The 13621-nt window shown below is 60.0% G+C and overlaps 2 protein-coding genes across 2 annotated transcripts; both read left to right on the forward strand.

Moving 5' to 3' along the window:
- Positions 1-809: 809 nt before the first annotated feature.
- LOC113932521 (ADP-ribosylation factor 4-like) lies at positions 810-2449 on the forward strand. Its single transcript, XM_027611810.2, has one exon. The coding sequence runs from the start codon at positions 1046-1048 to the stop codon at positions 1586-1588; it is 543 nt and encodes a 180-aa protein (XP_027467611.2). The 5' UTR covers positions 810-1045; the 3' UTR covers positions 1589-2449.
- A 2852-nt stretch (positions 2450-5301) lies between these two features.
- On the forward strand, positions 5302-10112 carry PRR36 (proline rich 36). The gene is made up of 6 exons (XM_027585060.2): positions 5302-5421; positions 5993-6267; positions 6385-6484; positions 6698-6810; positions 6904-9090; positions 9289-10112. The coding sequence occupies exons 2-6, from the start codon at positions 6000-6002 to the stop codon at positions 9798-9800; spliced, it is 3180 nt and encodes a 1059-aa protein (XP_027440861.2). The 5' UTR covers positions 5302-5421; positions 5993-5999; the 3' UTR covers positions 9801-10112.
- The last annotated feature ends 3509 nt before the right edge of the window (positions 10113-13621 follow it).

The following is a 13621-nucleotide window of genomic DNA, read 5'->3' on the forward strand; positions in this document are numbered from 1 at the left end:
ACAAGAGTTCGGGGAGGGGCAGAGGGAGAGGGGGAAGCAGACTCCCCACCGAGCAGGGAGCCCGATGTGGGACTCAATCCCAGGACCCCAGGATCATGACCTGAGCTGAAGGCAGACCCCCAACCGACTGAGCCACCCAGGTGCCCCTGGAGTGAGCATCCTGATACACATCGCTTTGCACACTTATAATGAATCTCTGAGGTCACTGGGATGGAAGCCTCATGACCCCAGGCACATGACCCTCCTGCAGCCCGCTGTGTCCCCAACACTTCAGTGGTGCCTGGCACACCGTGGGCATTCAGTAAACGATGGGTGGGTGGATGATTGAGGTGTTGTCTTAGTTCACACTCCTCTAGCGCAGACCCTGAGACAAGGAATTGGATCCCAGTGGTCTACCTGGAAGGTGATCCCAGAAAGCACTGGAGTGGGGCAATGCGGAGGGGAGACTGGGAAAGGAAGGAGGCCAGTAAGCATTAACGAGGGTACGCGAATGAGGGTAAATGAACAGGTTCACGGGCAGCTAGGGCTCTATTCTGCTGGGGAGCTCTGGGAGATGCTGGAGGACACACCTCCACGTTGCCCCCACCCAAGGCGTGAAGTCAGCGATGCTGACACCCTCCCCCACGTGGGGACTGTGGGTGCTCAGATGACCCGGAGTGGTCTAGACGCCGGAGTAGAATGGCTATGTCATGAGGCACACATACTCACTAGGCTTTCCAGTTGTTCTCCAAAAGGACTGCCTGCTTTACATTCCCATTGGTAGTGCATGAGTTTTTCCACATTGATAATAACCAGCTTTAAAAAAAAAAATCGTAGAAGCCTAAAACGCCAAACCCGGAGCTGCCGCGCCAGTCGTCGAGCAGCGCCCCGTTAGTTCTTGTTCCAGAGCTTCGTCCGACACGCCGGCTAGCGAGCCGCTTCTGCCGCCCTCTTTCTCCCTCAGCTCTTCTTCCTTCGCTCAGTTTGTTGGGAACGTGAAAGGAGAAGGCCCGGGGACGCCCCAAAACCCCTTCTGTTCCTGCCCATCGCAAGTGCCACTACTGCCATGGGCCTCACCATCTCCTCCCTTTTCTCCCGCCTCTTCGGCAAGAAGCAGATGCGCATTTTGATGGTTGGATTGGATGCTGCTGGCAAGACGACCATTCTGTATAAACTGAAGTTAGGGGAGATAGTCGCCACCATTCCTACCATTGGTTTTAATGTGGAAACAGTAGAATATAAGAACATTTGTTTCACAGTATGGGATGTTGGTGGACAAGATAAAATTAGGCCTCTCTGGAGGCATTACTTCCAAAACACCCAGGGTCTTATTTTTGTGGTAGATAGTAATGATCGTGAAAGAATTCAGGAAGGAGCTGAAAAGCTGCAGAAAATGCTTCAGGAAGATGAGTTGAGAGATGCCGTGTTGCTGCTTTTTGCGAACAAACAGGATTTGCCAAATGCTATGGCCATCAGTGAAATGACAGATAAATTAGGTCTTCAGTCTCTTCGTAACAGAACATGGTATGTTCAAGCCACTTGCGCTACACAAGGAACTGGTCTGTATGAGGGACTTGACTGGCTGTCAAACGAGCTTTCAAAACGTTAAATGAAACTGGATATCTAACCAAGGACACATTTGATAGAATTGGTCTAGGCTTGTTACAACAAAATTAGTTTGCATCTTGGTTATTAAACAGTATCCGGGACTGGTTTGGGCAGAATATTACAGCGTTTAAACTTATTTTGTTGCCAATTATTGTTGACCAAGTATAATATTGTTATTTAGCAATATGCTTGGTTTTAAAGAAATTCTCCTTAACTTGGGAAAAAAGTGTCCTCTTTTAATTGTAATTCCCTTAAGCCTAAATGCCTGGACATAGCTATTGTGACACCTTTAAATAAATCCGTTTTGAATGTTTTTTGAGCCCACAAGAAATAATGTTTTAAAGTTATCCCCTTGCTACTTTACTGATACCTTTATCATTCCTGGGACAGTCTGCTGATTTAAAAAATGTAGCATTCCATTTGTATTTATTTTTCTCCCTTGCCAAAAAGATCTTCTAATACTGCTTGTACCAGCCAGGGAAATGCTCCAAAACACTATTCAGATCTCTTGCACTGAGGAACTTATATTTCCCCCCCCTTATTGAATCCTGGCTTTCATCAGCCAAGCTTACCTTAGTGTGGTTTGGATTTGATAGCTAATTAGGTTCTGTGCTGGTTGCAAAGAGTTCATATTGAGATGATTTTTAATACCCAGCAGATTGTCTTCCTTTATATTGTATCTTTTTTATGTTGCATGTTGCTTTTTGGTATCAGCCTGACTCTTTGCCCAGTATATGATAGTTCTGCTGATGTTTTGTTTATCGGTGAACATATCTTCATTAAGAGTTTTTGGAAAACTCATCAAACTCAGTAAGTTTTCTTCATAACCCATTTGGAATTATTCCTAATAAAATGATAAAAAAAAAATCGTGGTAAAACACCATAACATAGAACCCACCATTGTGACCATTGTTAAGTGTACAGGTTAATGGCACTAAGTATGTTCACATTGTTCAGAAACCATCACCACCGTCCGTCTCCAGAGAACTTTTCATTTTGCAAAAACTGAGACTCTGTCCCCATTAAAAACAAACTCCTCATCCCCTCCCCCAGGTCCTGGCTCCCACCATCTACTCTGCCTCTGTGAATTTGGGATTCTTCTAGAGATCTCATATAATTGGAATCATACAGTATGTGTCCTTTTGTGACTGGCTTAGGTCACTGAGTACAATGTCCTCAAGGTCCATCCCTGTTGTAGCAGGTGTCAGGACGTCCTTCCTTTATAACGCTAAGAAATATTCCATTGTGTGGTTGGACCACACTCTGTTGATCCATTCATCCATGGATAGATAGTTGGCCATTGTGGATCATGTTGCCATGAACATGGGTGTGCACTTAACGCTTTCTTTCTTGCTAGCTTGCTTGCCTGCCTGCCTGTCTGCCTGCCTTCAATTCTTTTGGGTGGGATTGTTGGATCATATGATACTTCTTTAATTGTTTAATTTTTCGAGGAACCGCCATACTATTTTCCACAGCAGAAACCACCATACTGTTTTCCACATCCCATTTTGTGTTCCCACCAACAGTGCGCCTGGGTTCCAATTTCTTCACATCCTCACCAACACCTGTTATTTAATACCCAGCTTTTTAGGTTTTGTGAACGTGATGCAGTTATCTATTGCTGTGTAATTACCACCAATCCTAGCAGCTTCAAACCACTCGCATTTATTGTCTCCCACGATTTCGGAGGGTCAGGAATCTGAGAGTGGCTACGATGGGTGGTTCAACAGTCTCCCTCCCCCGCCAGCCCTGGCTACCACGGCTTTGCTTTTTGTCACTATAGATTAGCTTGCATTTTCTGGAATGTTATATAAATGGAATCAGGCAGTGCATGGTGTGTGTGTGTGTGTGTGTGTGTGTGTGTGTGTGTGTGTGTGTGTATGTGGCTTCTTTTATTCAGGAGAATGTTTTTGAGATGTGTCCCTGTTTTGAGTGTCTTGGTAGTTTGTTGCTTTTTATTGCTGAGGAATATTCCACCATAGGGTATACTTTGTTTTGTATAATCCCTGTTGCTGGAATGTTCTTAAAAGAGGGCAGTCCAGATCCCAATAAAATTCAGGATGGGTTCAGAGTAGCCTTGGAGGGACCTAGCACTAGAGAAGGTAGGAGGGGGGCATCTGGGTGGGTGGCTGTGACTCACTCAGAAGGGCACCGCTGATGAGTGGGCGTGTGGGCAGGTGGGGGGACTAGGCTGCTGTAGTGCCAGAAGGGGCTCACACAGGTGACACTCGGGAAGACTTGGGGGGAGGAGGTGAGGGCTAGAATGATCCAATCTGGAGGGCAGTGCCCTGAGGAACGGTGAGGGAACACCTCTCCCAGGCTGGAGGGGGGTTTTCATTCAAAGGATGGCTACAGAAGAGTTCTGACCTTGCTCTCTTTCTTCCATTCCCTGACCCTCAGTTGTGGGCACAACTCCTGAGGTGAGAAGACCCAAAGTCCTGCTTCCAGCCACACCCTAGTGAAGTCTATCCCCCCACCCCCTTCCCTCCAGGACAGGTTCAGCCAGGTGCCAAATGCCACCCCTTCTTGTCTGTGCATGGAAGTCCCCCGGTTCCAGACAAGGAATGAGCAGCCCATGTGTGGACATGCAGACATGTGATGGGGAAAGGGTTGGGGCAGAGGGCGCTGGTTCTTTGGGATGGGGTAGGGAATGGCTAAGTCTGAGAGAGGAGGTATCCGAGGCAGAAAGCACTGTGTGTGTGGGTGGGGGGGGGCGGCAGAGGGGGTAGGTTGCCTAGCAATAAGTGGAGGTGCAGGAGGGCACTTGGCATCAGTGGGCCAGTGCAGGGCAGCTGAGGATGGCCATCTCCTTCTTCACACTTCTGCCTCCTTCATGCCACTGTCCCTGGTCAAGGCCCTCACCTGAGACCCCCTGCAGGAGTCGGTAAAGTCACCAAAATGACACCTCCACTCCCGCCGGCTGTGCAGGGCAGCCTCGGACAGGATTGGCTCTGCTCCTTCATGCACCAGGTTTGACCCCTTCCACCCCATGCCCAATATTGTATCCGCATCCCCCCTCCCCCAAGCTGGGCTCTGCTGACTTGACCTTGCTTTTTCATGTGACACAGGAAGGTGTGGAAAGTGGGGGGTGCTCTGCCCTGCAAAAGGCTGGGTCACCTCTCACAGTCCTGTCTCCCCCTCCCCATCCTTCCTTTCTTCTTGTGTTCCCTAAATCCGAGTCTACCCCTACATGTCCAGGGCTGCATTCTCTCCGTAGTCCGCCCCCCCAAACAAGTAGGGGTTTCCTGGGGTCTGGGAAAAAGTCTTGGATATGAGAGGGGCGGAGGCTCCCGAGGATTCTGGGGAGCCCGGCCTCCGCGGTCGCGAAGGCGAGGACAGGGACCGGGGACCCTGAGGGCCGGACGGGTTGAATGGGCACGAGGCCCGATGGTCCCGCCCCCTGGTTGCCAGGGCCCAGCCTATCCGCGTCCAGGCGGGCCTCGGTCGCCAGGTGGCTGGGGTGGGGGCCGGGGCAGGTGTGCGTGTTGGGAAGGAAGGGGCTAGGCCCTGTCGGGACCCTCAAGGGATTCCCCCCGAAGTCCCTGCGGCTGGGAGTCTGGGGCCCTCTGGCTCAGCCGCGGAGAAGCTGCGCCTCCTTCCACCGCGCCTCTCCCCGCCGCCCCCGGCGCGCTCCCGCCCGCCGCCTCTCGGGTCTGGATCGAACGCGCGCGCCCCCGATCTCCCAGTCCGCGGCCGAGGGGCGGGCCCGGCTCCCCGAGCCACCGCCCGCAGCCCCCTCCCCTCGCCCGCCCGCCGCGCGCGGCAGCCCCGGCGCTGCCGCCCGGCCCCACCCCAGGCGACCCAGCGTGGAGAGGCGGGCGGCCGGAGCCCGAGGTGAGCGCGGCGCGAGCAGGTGGAGCGGGCAGCGCGGACCGGGGCCCGGCTGGGGGAGGGGGACGGGCTCCGGACGCGGCTCTTTGTCTCCCCGAGCCCCATCGCGGGCTGCCGGGGCCGCTCCTCCTCCCGGCAGGTGCCCGCATCCTCGGGGAGGGCGCTGGGGGTGGGGTGGGGTGGGGAGGGTGGGGTGGCGAGGGGACCCGGGCATGCGCTCCCGTCCCCCTCAGCTGGAGGCTGGGGCGGCCCCCCTGTCCCCGAGGCTGGTGGTCAGGGTCCCTGAAGAGGCGAGGGGTGGAGGCGTGGGTCTCGGGTCCTGAAAGGGAGCAGAGGCGGGTGGGCTGGGGCTGGCAGGGCCTTTTAGCTTTGGAGGAAGGCGGTGGGGGTGGGACTAGGGGACAACCCTGAGCAGCTGGGCGGGTGGGTGGGTGGGTAATTGGGTGGGAGGGAAGTGGGTCGAGGCCGAGGTTTGGGTGCCTATGGGTGGCAACGCTGGGGAAGGGGCAGCGAGGTGCCAGGACAGCGTTGCCGTGCAGGAGATGGGATGCTGATCCGTCTGTCTCCTCATCAGGTGCGGGATGGACAAGAGGGACAAGGGCAGGGCAGGGGCCGCCACGCGGACGACGGCTTCTCGCCCTCCCAGCCTTCCCACTCCCAGGGCCCCAGGGTCTCCTCGACCCCCTCCCCCAGTAACCAGCGCGGCCCTCCGCGTCCTGGGAGCAGCGGGAGCTGCTGGGCGAGGGCCCCTGGCCGAGCGAGCTGGGGGTATCCGGGCAGCCGCTCTCCCGGAGGCTGGACCCCGGGTGGGACCAACGCAGAGCGCTGGGACAGGCCTCCGGAGTCCAGGTACCCCACCCTCTTTCCCCCATTCAGACCCCATCTTCCTGTCCCCCTTCCCTTCTGAGCCTCCAACCTCCCCTTCTTTCCTGGGGGCACCGCCTTGACTTGGCCTTCTCCCCGCAGCCTCCAGGCCCCCAGCTGCTGGGAGAGGGGAGCGGGCCCCTGCTAAGACCCCAGGCCCAGGCTCTATCACTAGCCCGGGACGTGCCAGCGGGACCACCAGGTAAAATGCCTCCCCAGTCCCTTTGGCAAGGGTTAGTGTCACTATCTGGAAACTTAATTTTACACATGAACTGGGGAGTGGAAGCATTTGTGGGTCACTGGGCGCATGTTGAGTGAAAGCCATTATTGGTCCGCAGGGAGGGCATAAATGGGAAAATGGAGACTTGGGAGAAACAAGGAGCTCTATACTGAGGGTGGCCACTCCTGTCCCTAGGCCAGGCTCTCTTGCGCAGAAGGGGCTTCGGCCCCCAGCTGAGGAACCCGTGACCAGAGGAAAAGCCCCAGAAACCCCCAGAAGGAGCGCGCTGAGCGCCGGGGCACGGAGAGGTACGTGACCTGGGGAGGAGCGGGATTCCTGGGCAGTGAAGGGGACCAGCCCTGAAGTATCTCTGACCCTCCGGCCTTCTGCTTTGTCCCCAGACTCTTCTGGGCCCTCCCCAGGCGCCCCTTCCCCAGCCACCTCCCGTCGGTCCCGGGCTGCAGGCGCTGAAGTCGGTCTCCCTCGGGCAGCTCCGAGTGCCCGGCCGCGGCCTCCGACCGAGGCCCCCAGGAAATCAGTGAGCAGTGCTCCGCAGCACGGTACCGCAGAGCCGAGCCCCGCCGCCAGGAGGCGACCCACTGCTGGTGGAGGCCTCCAGAAGCCAGCCTCGCGCCCCTTGGGCTCCAGCGCCACTCCTCTGTCCTCCCCCGCCCGCCCCGGGGCCTCGCCGGGTGGAACACCTCGGGCTCTGGGGCCTCCCTCGCAGCCCAAGTCGAAAGGGCTGCAGGCTCTGCGCACCCCCCAGTCCACACCCCCAAGGAAGGGAGCAACTCCCGTGGTGGGTCTTTCTCCTCCTTTAGCCACGCCCTCTCAGCCGGGTTCGAAGGCACAGCTGGCACCGCCTCCGCACATCACAGGCACTTCTCTGCCTGACACGCTCCCTCCCTCTCCACCGACCACGCCCCCTTCCCAGTCCGCAACCGGCCCTTTGGCCACACCCCTTTCACTAGCCCCTCCTCCCTCTGCTCCACTCCCTCAGCAGACCCTTCCCTCTCCGCCGGCTACTCCCCCTTTGCAAGCCCCACCCACACACCTGGGTACCTCCTTTTTGGAGGCATCCGCTTCTCCCACAACCACTTTTCTGGCTTCATTCTCTCCATCATTGTCACCCCCTCCGCAGATTATGCCCCCAAGCCAGGCTTCTCCAGCTTTGACCCCTCTTCTGACTCCCCCCTCTCCCTTAGCCACACCTCCTTTGTTGGCTCCTGGACCACCAGCCACGGCCCCTCTGCCAGCCTCTTTTACTCAAGCGACATCTCTGCTGAACCCGCCCTCTCCCGAAGCCACACCCCCTCTGCAGGGCCTTTCCACTTTGACTACCACCCCTCCACTGGCCCGTGCTTCCCTATCTCCTCCCCCTCTTCAGGCCACGCCCTATACAGTGACCACGCCTCCCACGCAGGACACATCTCTGGCCACATACCCTCCGCAAGTCTCTCCCTGTCCTCTGACCACCCTCTCTCTGCAGGGTCCTCCCCTGTGCTCTCCATATCCCTTGGCCTCACCATCTCTGCAGGCTGCACCCTCTGTCCTGGCCATGCCCCCTCCACAGACCCCACCTCCTCTGGCCACACCCCCTCTACAGGCCCCTCCCTCTCCGACCCGGCTCCCTATACAGGCCCCACCTTCTCTGGCCTCACCGTCTCTGCAGGCCCCACCCTCTCCCGTAACCATGCCTCCACAACAAACTCCAATGTCTCTGGCCACACCCCCTCCGCGGGCCATTCCCTCTCAGAGCGTGCTCCCTGTTCAGGCCCCACCACCTCTGCAAGCCCCACTCTCTCCTCCGGTTTTACCCCCTCTGCATGACTCTTGCTCTCCCTTGGCCATGCCCCGTCCCCAGGCTCCACCTTCCCTGGCTTTGCCTCCTCTTCAGGCTCCTCCCTCTCCCCCTGCCTCACCCCCTCCGCAGGCCCCTCCCTCTCCCCTGGCCGCACCCCCTCCGCGGGCCCCTCCCTCTCCCCTGGCCGCACCCTCTCCGCGGGCCCCTCCCCCTCCCCTGGCCACATCCTCTCCGCAGGTTCCACCTTCCCTGGCCTTGCCTCTTCTGCAGACGTCTACGCTCCCTTTGCAGGCCCCTCCCTCTCCCTTGGCCACGCCTCCTCAGGCTCCACCTTCCCTGGCGTTGCCTCCTCTGCAGGCCTCCGCTCTCCCTTTGCGGGCCCCTCCCTCTCCCCTGGCCACGCCCCCTCAGGCTCCACCTTCCCTGGCCTTGCCCCCTCTGCAAGTCCCTCCCTCTCCCCCGGACTCACCCCCTCTGCAGGCCCCACGCCGCCCCCCGACCCCAGGTCCGGATGCCCCGATCCCGGGCCCCCGGCTGACCCTGGCGCTGGCCCCGGCTCCGCCGCCACCGCCCTCGCGCAGCCCGTCCAGTACGCTGAGCGGCCCGGATCTGGCGGGCCACAGCAGCAGCGCCACCAGCACGCCGGAAGAGCTGCGCGGCTACGACAGTGGGCCCGAGGGCGGCGCCGCGGCCTCCCCGCCCGGCGACGCGGAGCTCGCCGCCTGCCACCCGGCCTCCTGGAGCCGAGGTCCCGCCCCGCCGCTGGCGGTCCGCAGCACCCCAGGTGAGCGGCCCCTGGACCCCGCCGAGCTGTGGGAGGGGCGAGGTCGGGAGGTGGTAGGGGGGCGGGGTGGGAGGCGAGGCTTCCCCACTCGCTGACAGGGCAGCTGGGTCTGGGGCGGAACGGAGGGAAGGGGAGGGGCCTTGTGGCGGGAGCCGCGCTTCCCGCTCCTTAGGCCCGGCTTGGCGTCCCACCCCGCAGGAGCGTCCCTGCCTTGGCCTCCTACTGCCGGGTCGGGCTCCGCTGACGGCCTATGCACCATCTACGAGGCTGAGGGGCCCGAGTCGGCGAGCCCCGCCCCAGGCGCACTGGATCCGGGCCCCGGCCCCGGCGCGGGTAGTGGGAAGGTGGTAGCTGGAGCAGGGGCGGCGGCGGCCTCGCGTGGCGCGAAGCCGGCGCGCCTGGGCGAGCTGCCGCTGGGGGCGCTGCAGGCGAGCGTCGTGCAGCACCTGCTGAGCCGGACGCTGCTGCTCGCTGCGGCCGAGGGTGCTGCGGGCGGCGGCGGCGGCGGCCCAGGGGGCGCGGGAGCTGGTGGCGTCGCGGGGGGCGCCCGGACTGCGCTCAGCGACGCCGAACTGGGCCGCTGGGCTGAGCTGTTGTCTCCTCTGGACGAGTCGCGCGCCAGCATCACCTCGGTCACCAGCTTCTCCCCGGACGACGTGGCTTCCCCGCAGGGTGACTGGACGGTGGTGGAGGTGGAGACGTTCCACTGAGCCAGACCCTTAGCCCCGCGCACGACACCCCTTCCCTGCTTTAGGACCCGCCCCTCCGGTTATGCCTCTCTTAGACTGCCCGCCTGCCCTCCTCCGGGAGTCTGGCTCCCGGTGGATTGGACATAGCCCCCGGAGGCCTAGATTTGGGGCCAGGCTCGCGTCCCACCCACGCCTCTGGCCAAGGTCTTTCCCCTCGAGTTCTGCCCCCTTGGCCTGGACGCACTCCCGCTCCCCTCGAGCCCCGCCCCCTCCCTGGCCTAGGCCCCACCCCATGTCCTGAGTGTTGTCTACCATGTGTCGCCCGAGTTTGCAATAAAGCCGGGGACACTGCAGCTTGTGCGCCTTCGCGGTCGCCGAGGGGGTCCACCGCGGGGCGGCGAGAGGGGTTGGGCCTGCGGGTGCTGGAGGCTGTGCACGAGAGGGTGGTAGCTCTGGCTGAAGGCCTCGCACACAACGCAGGGGTGCCTTCTCTCTACTAAGGATAATGGGCGCGTGAGGCGGGGTTGGGGTGGGACCTGGGGCTGCTGGGTCCCCGCGGTCCAGCGCGGCGCCCCCACGCATGTGCGTGAACCTGGGCTTTTTCCTGTGTGATTTATGGTGGAAATGCTAGGCGGAGGAGCGGCCCAGTGATATTGCACGATCGAGTGGGTGAGCTGATGCGTGCCTGGCGTGGCTGAACGATCGAAACTCCTCCTACACTCCCCTAAGGGAGGGGGAAAGACATGTGGAAAGGGCTCTTTCAGGTCCGGGGCGAGGGCAGGGCGTCCCTTGCTGAGGCCCCCTTCTCACAGTGCACGCCCCCCTTTCCTGGCACCTGGGAGTGCCAAAGGGAGGGAAGGGTCGCCTAGGCCTGAGGGCGATCTTGGCTCTCTCCTGCGTCCTCCCAACCGAACCCAACCCAACCCAGGGCGCACTGCGCTCACTGAGGAGGCTCCAATGCAGAAGGTGGGTCTGCAGCTGGGCCCAGGGCTCCTCAAGAAGACCTGGTGTAGTGTACAGGCCCCTCCTGGGTCAGGCCCCGCCTCAGGATTCCTTGTCCGGGGGAGCTGACTGTGCCGAGAGGGTTCTGCGGGGAAGGAGCAGCCTCTGCCCAAGGTTGTGCCTCCCAACCCATGGGCCTCACCTTTCTGTCCATCTCAGGATGCCCTCCTCTAGCCCCTCGAGCCAGGCATCCTTGCCTGTGCCCACAGCAAGGGTCCTCAACAAAGCCAATCTGTCTTCAGGAGAATTCCATGTCCTTCCTCTCTCAGCTGTCACCCTGACCCTGGGCCCCTCTAGCCACACCCAGGCCCTTCTTCCCAAGTATCACTGCCAAAAATGCAGACCCTGGGTCTTTTCTCCCTTAGGGTCTCCTCCTTTATAGCAAGGATGAAAGAGGCCTTGTGGGGACTACAAACAGGGCAGGTAGAAGGACAGAGCAGGACCGTGTTGGACCCTCAGCCCAGTCTCGCCCCTAGACCCAGTCTCTGTAGTCCACCCTGTAGCCACACTCCTGTCAGACACCGATCACCAAGTCCTGCCTGTCCTCACCCCTGATGTCAGCCTGGAGTCCTAGGAGAACATCAACCTTCTCCCAGTGGGACAGTGCACCTCCAGCGGGCCTGCCGGGGGACCCTGAGGATCCTCAGACCGCGGCCCTACCCTCTGCGCCTGGGGGCCAGTGTATATGGGGTGGGGTGGGGTGGGGTGGACAAGCATGCTCCCTCACTCAAGCTCTGAGTTCAGTGGCAAATCACAGAGATTCCCTTTCTAGCTGGGCCCTGCAAGGACCCAGGTGTCCTTGTTTCCAGATGCTGGGGGTTAATCCTGACATGCTGGGCAGCCAGGGAGGGCATCAAGACCAGCTGCTAAGATGGAGCAGGGCAGAACCTCGGACATTTCCCCTGGGGCCCTGCCCTATCCTGGGGAGCCAGCTGGGGTAGAATTACCCTGTGGGAGCAGGACAGACAGCAACTGTTGGGGGGTCTCAATGTTAAATCTGTACGATGGGAATGGTGTGCACACACACACCATTGTTGGGTGATGGGTCAATGCGTGGGACTTGGCTATCCTGGTGCATAACCAGTGTCACGCCTTGCTGCCTGGCAGGTATCAGGCCACCGTGGGTGGGGGCACTTTGGGTGCAGAGGGTAGGGCCTGGTTGGCATCTGCCTGGACCCAACTAAGATTCTCCCCCTGGGAAGACTTCCTTTGCCATCCCTGGCTCTGCTGCTCCCCAACCTTCCGGCCCCCAAGGGCTCTGCCTCCTCTGGGCCTCCTTCCCTCAGGGGAGCCCCTACTCCCTGTCCCTACTGCCCAGCTGTTTGGGTTCTGCCCTGGTCTCCTGACTGACCCCCAACACTGGTCCATCTGATGGTGCCCCCTCCCCCACCGAAGCCCTCCATGGCTCCCCAGTACCCTCAGTTCAAAGCACAAATTCTGGCTCCTGAGAAGCGGATTCTCAGTCTGGCCAGGCCCACTCTCTCCTGTTCCTTCTTCAGTGGCATCATGCGCCTCCTGCTGACCCTGCCAAGTCTTGCTTTCTGCTTTTGCCTTTGGAGATGACTCCACCTCCCACCCCCACCTTCCAGGAAGCCTTCCTTGATTCTTTTGGGCAGTTAACCGACTAGTCTGCAGGCTCAGCCCCCAGCCCCACCCCGTGGTCTGTCTCCACTACACTGGGGACTCCTCAGAGCCTGGCGCAGGGCAGACCGCCCTGAAGGGCTTCAGGAAGCGTGGGCTGAATGAAAACAGCAATCAGATCCCGGATCTTCCTGAAGCCCTGGGCCCCCACCTTCCTCCATGTCTCTCAGGGGAGACACAAGCTAAATCACCCAGGTGGAAAATCATGCCCCCCACGCAATACCCCCCCACTCTCACCATCTCCAGAGCTACCCTTTCGAAAACTGGCACGCCGTAAGGGTCCGTGTGTCAGCCTGCCATCTGAAGTCCTTTGCAACTTGTCCCCCCATTCTATTCCCCCCAACCTCCAACCTTCTGTTCACACTGAACCAGCGCGTGCCCTTTTCTCCCCCATGCTGCCCCCCAACCTGGGCAGTCTCTCTGGCATCCCTGCTGGCCTGCTGGGCCCCCTACCCCTGATTCCCTTAGACTGTGGGAGGCTCCCCTTCTCACTGCTTTTCAGGACAAGGAGCTGGGGACTCTTAGCTGCTTGCAGTGCCCCTCCCCCCAGGCGTGTTGTACCCTTGTCTGTGACTGTGTAAATACACTTTATTTTCCATCTTTCCCGCCTGGGCGACATGTGGAGTGTGAACAGGCAGTGTGCAAAATGGTGGTGGGCAGTGTGGGGGGCACATGGGAGAGCCCCTCGGATGCCCACCCTGGTCCCCAGGCTTTGTTAACACTGAGGAGTGGGCGACCGGGAAGGGGTAACTGAGCATGGATCCCCATCCCAGGAAGTGCCAGGGAGATTGCTTTTGACGCTGCTCCAGGCTCCAGGAGCACCTGACAGGGTCAGGCCCAAGGGTCACAAGGCCCTGGGGGCAAGGGGCTGGGGGCATTGTTGGACTTTGGCACCGTTCTCAGCTCTGACTCTGCAGAGACCACGGGACCACCGTGAGCAGCCGAGGGGAGGTAACCCCACTGGGAAGGCTCCTCCCCTGGGGCCTGGCCTTGGCCAGAGGTTGGGGCTGAGGACACAGGGAAGGAAGGGATGCGGAGGCTGGGGACCCCTTGGAGAGCAGGCTAGCTTGGGTGGGGGAGTCCCTCCATCATTGGCCAAGACAAGGTGATGGGAGTGTCTCAAAAGGAAGATGTGGGGTGCTGGGGAGAGGGGGGGTCTCTTCACTTCCTTGCAGCTGCTCTGGCCCCCAAGAAGCAGG

This window comes from Zalophus californianus, chromosome 1 (genome assembly GCF_009762305.2).
Source record: "Zalophus californianus isolate mZalCal1 chromosome 1, mZalCal1.pri.v2, whole genome shotgun sequence".
Classification (NCBI taxonomy): Eukaryota; Metazoa; Chordata; class Mammalia; order Carnivora; family Otariidae; genus Zalophus; species Zalophus californianus.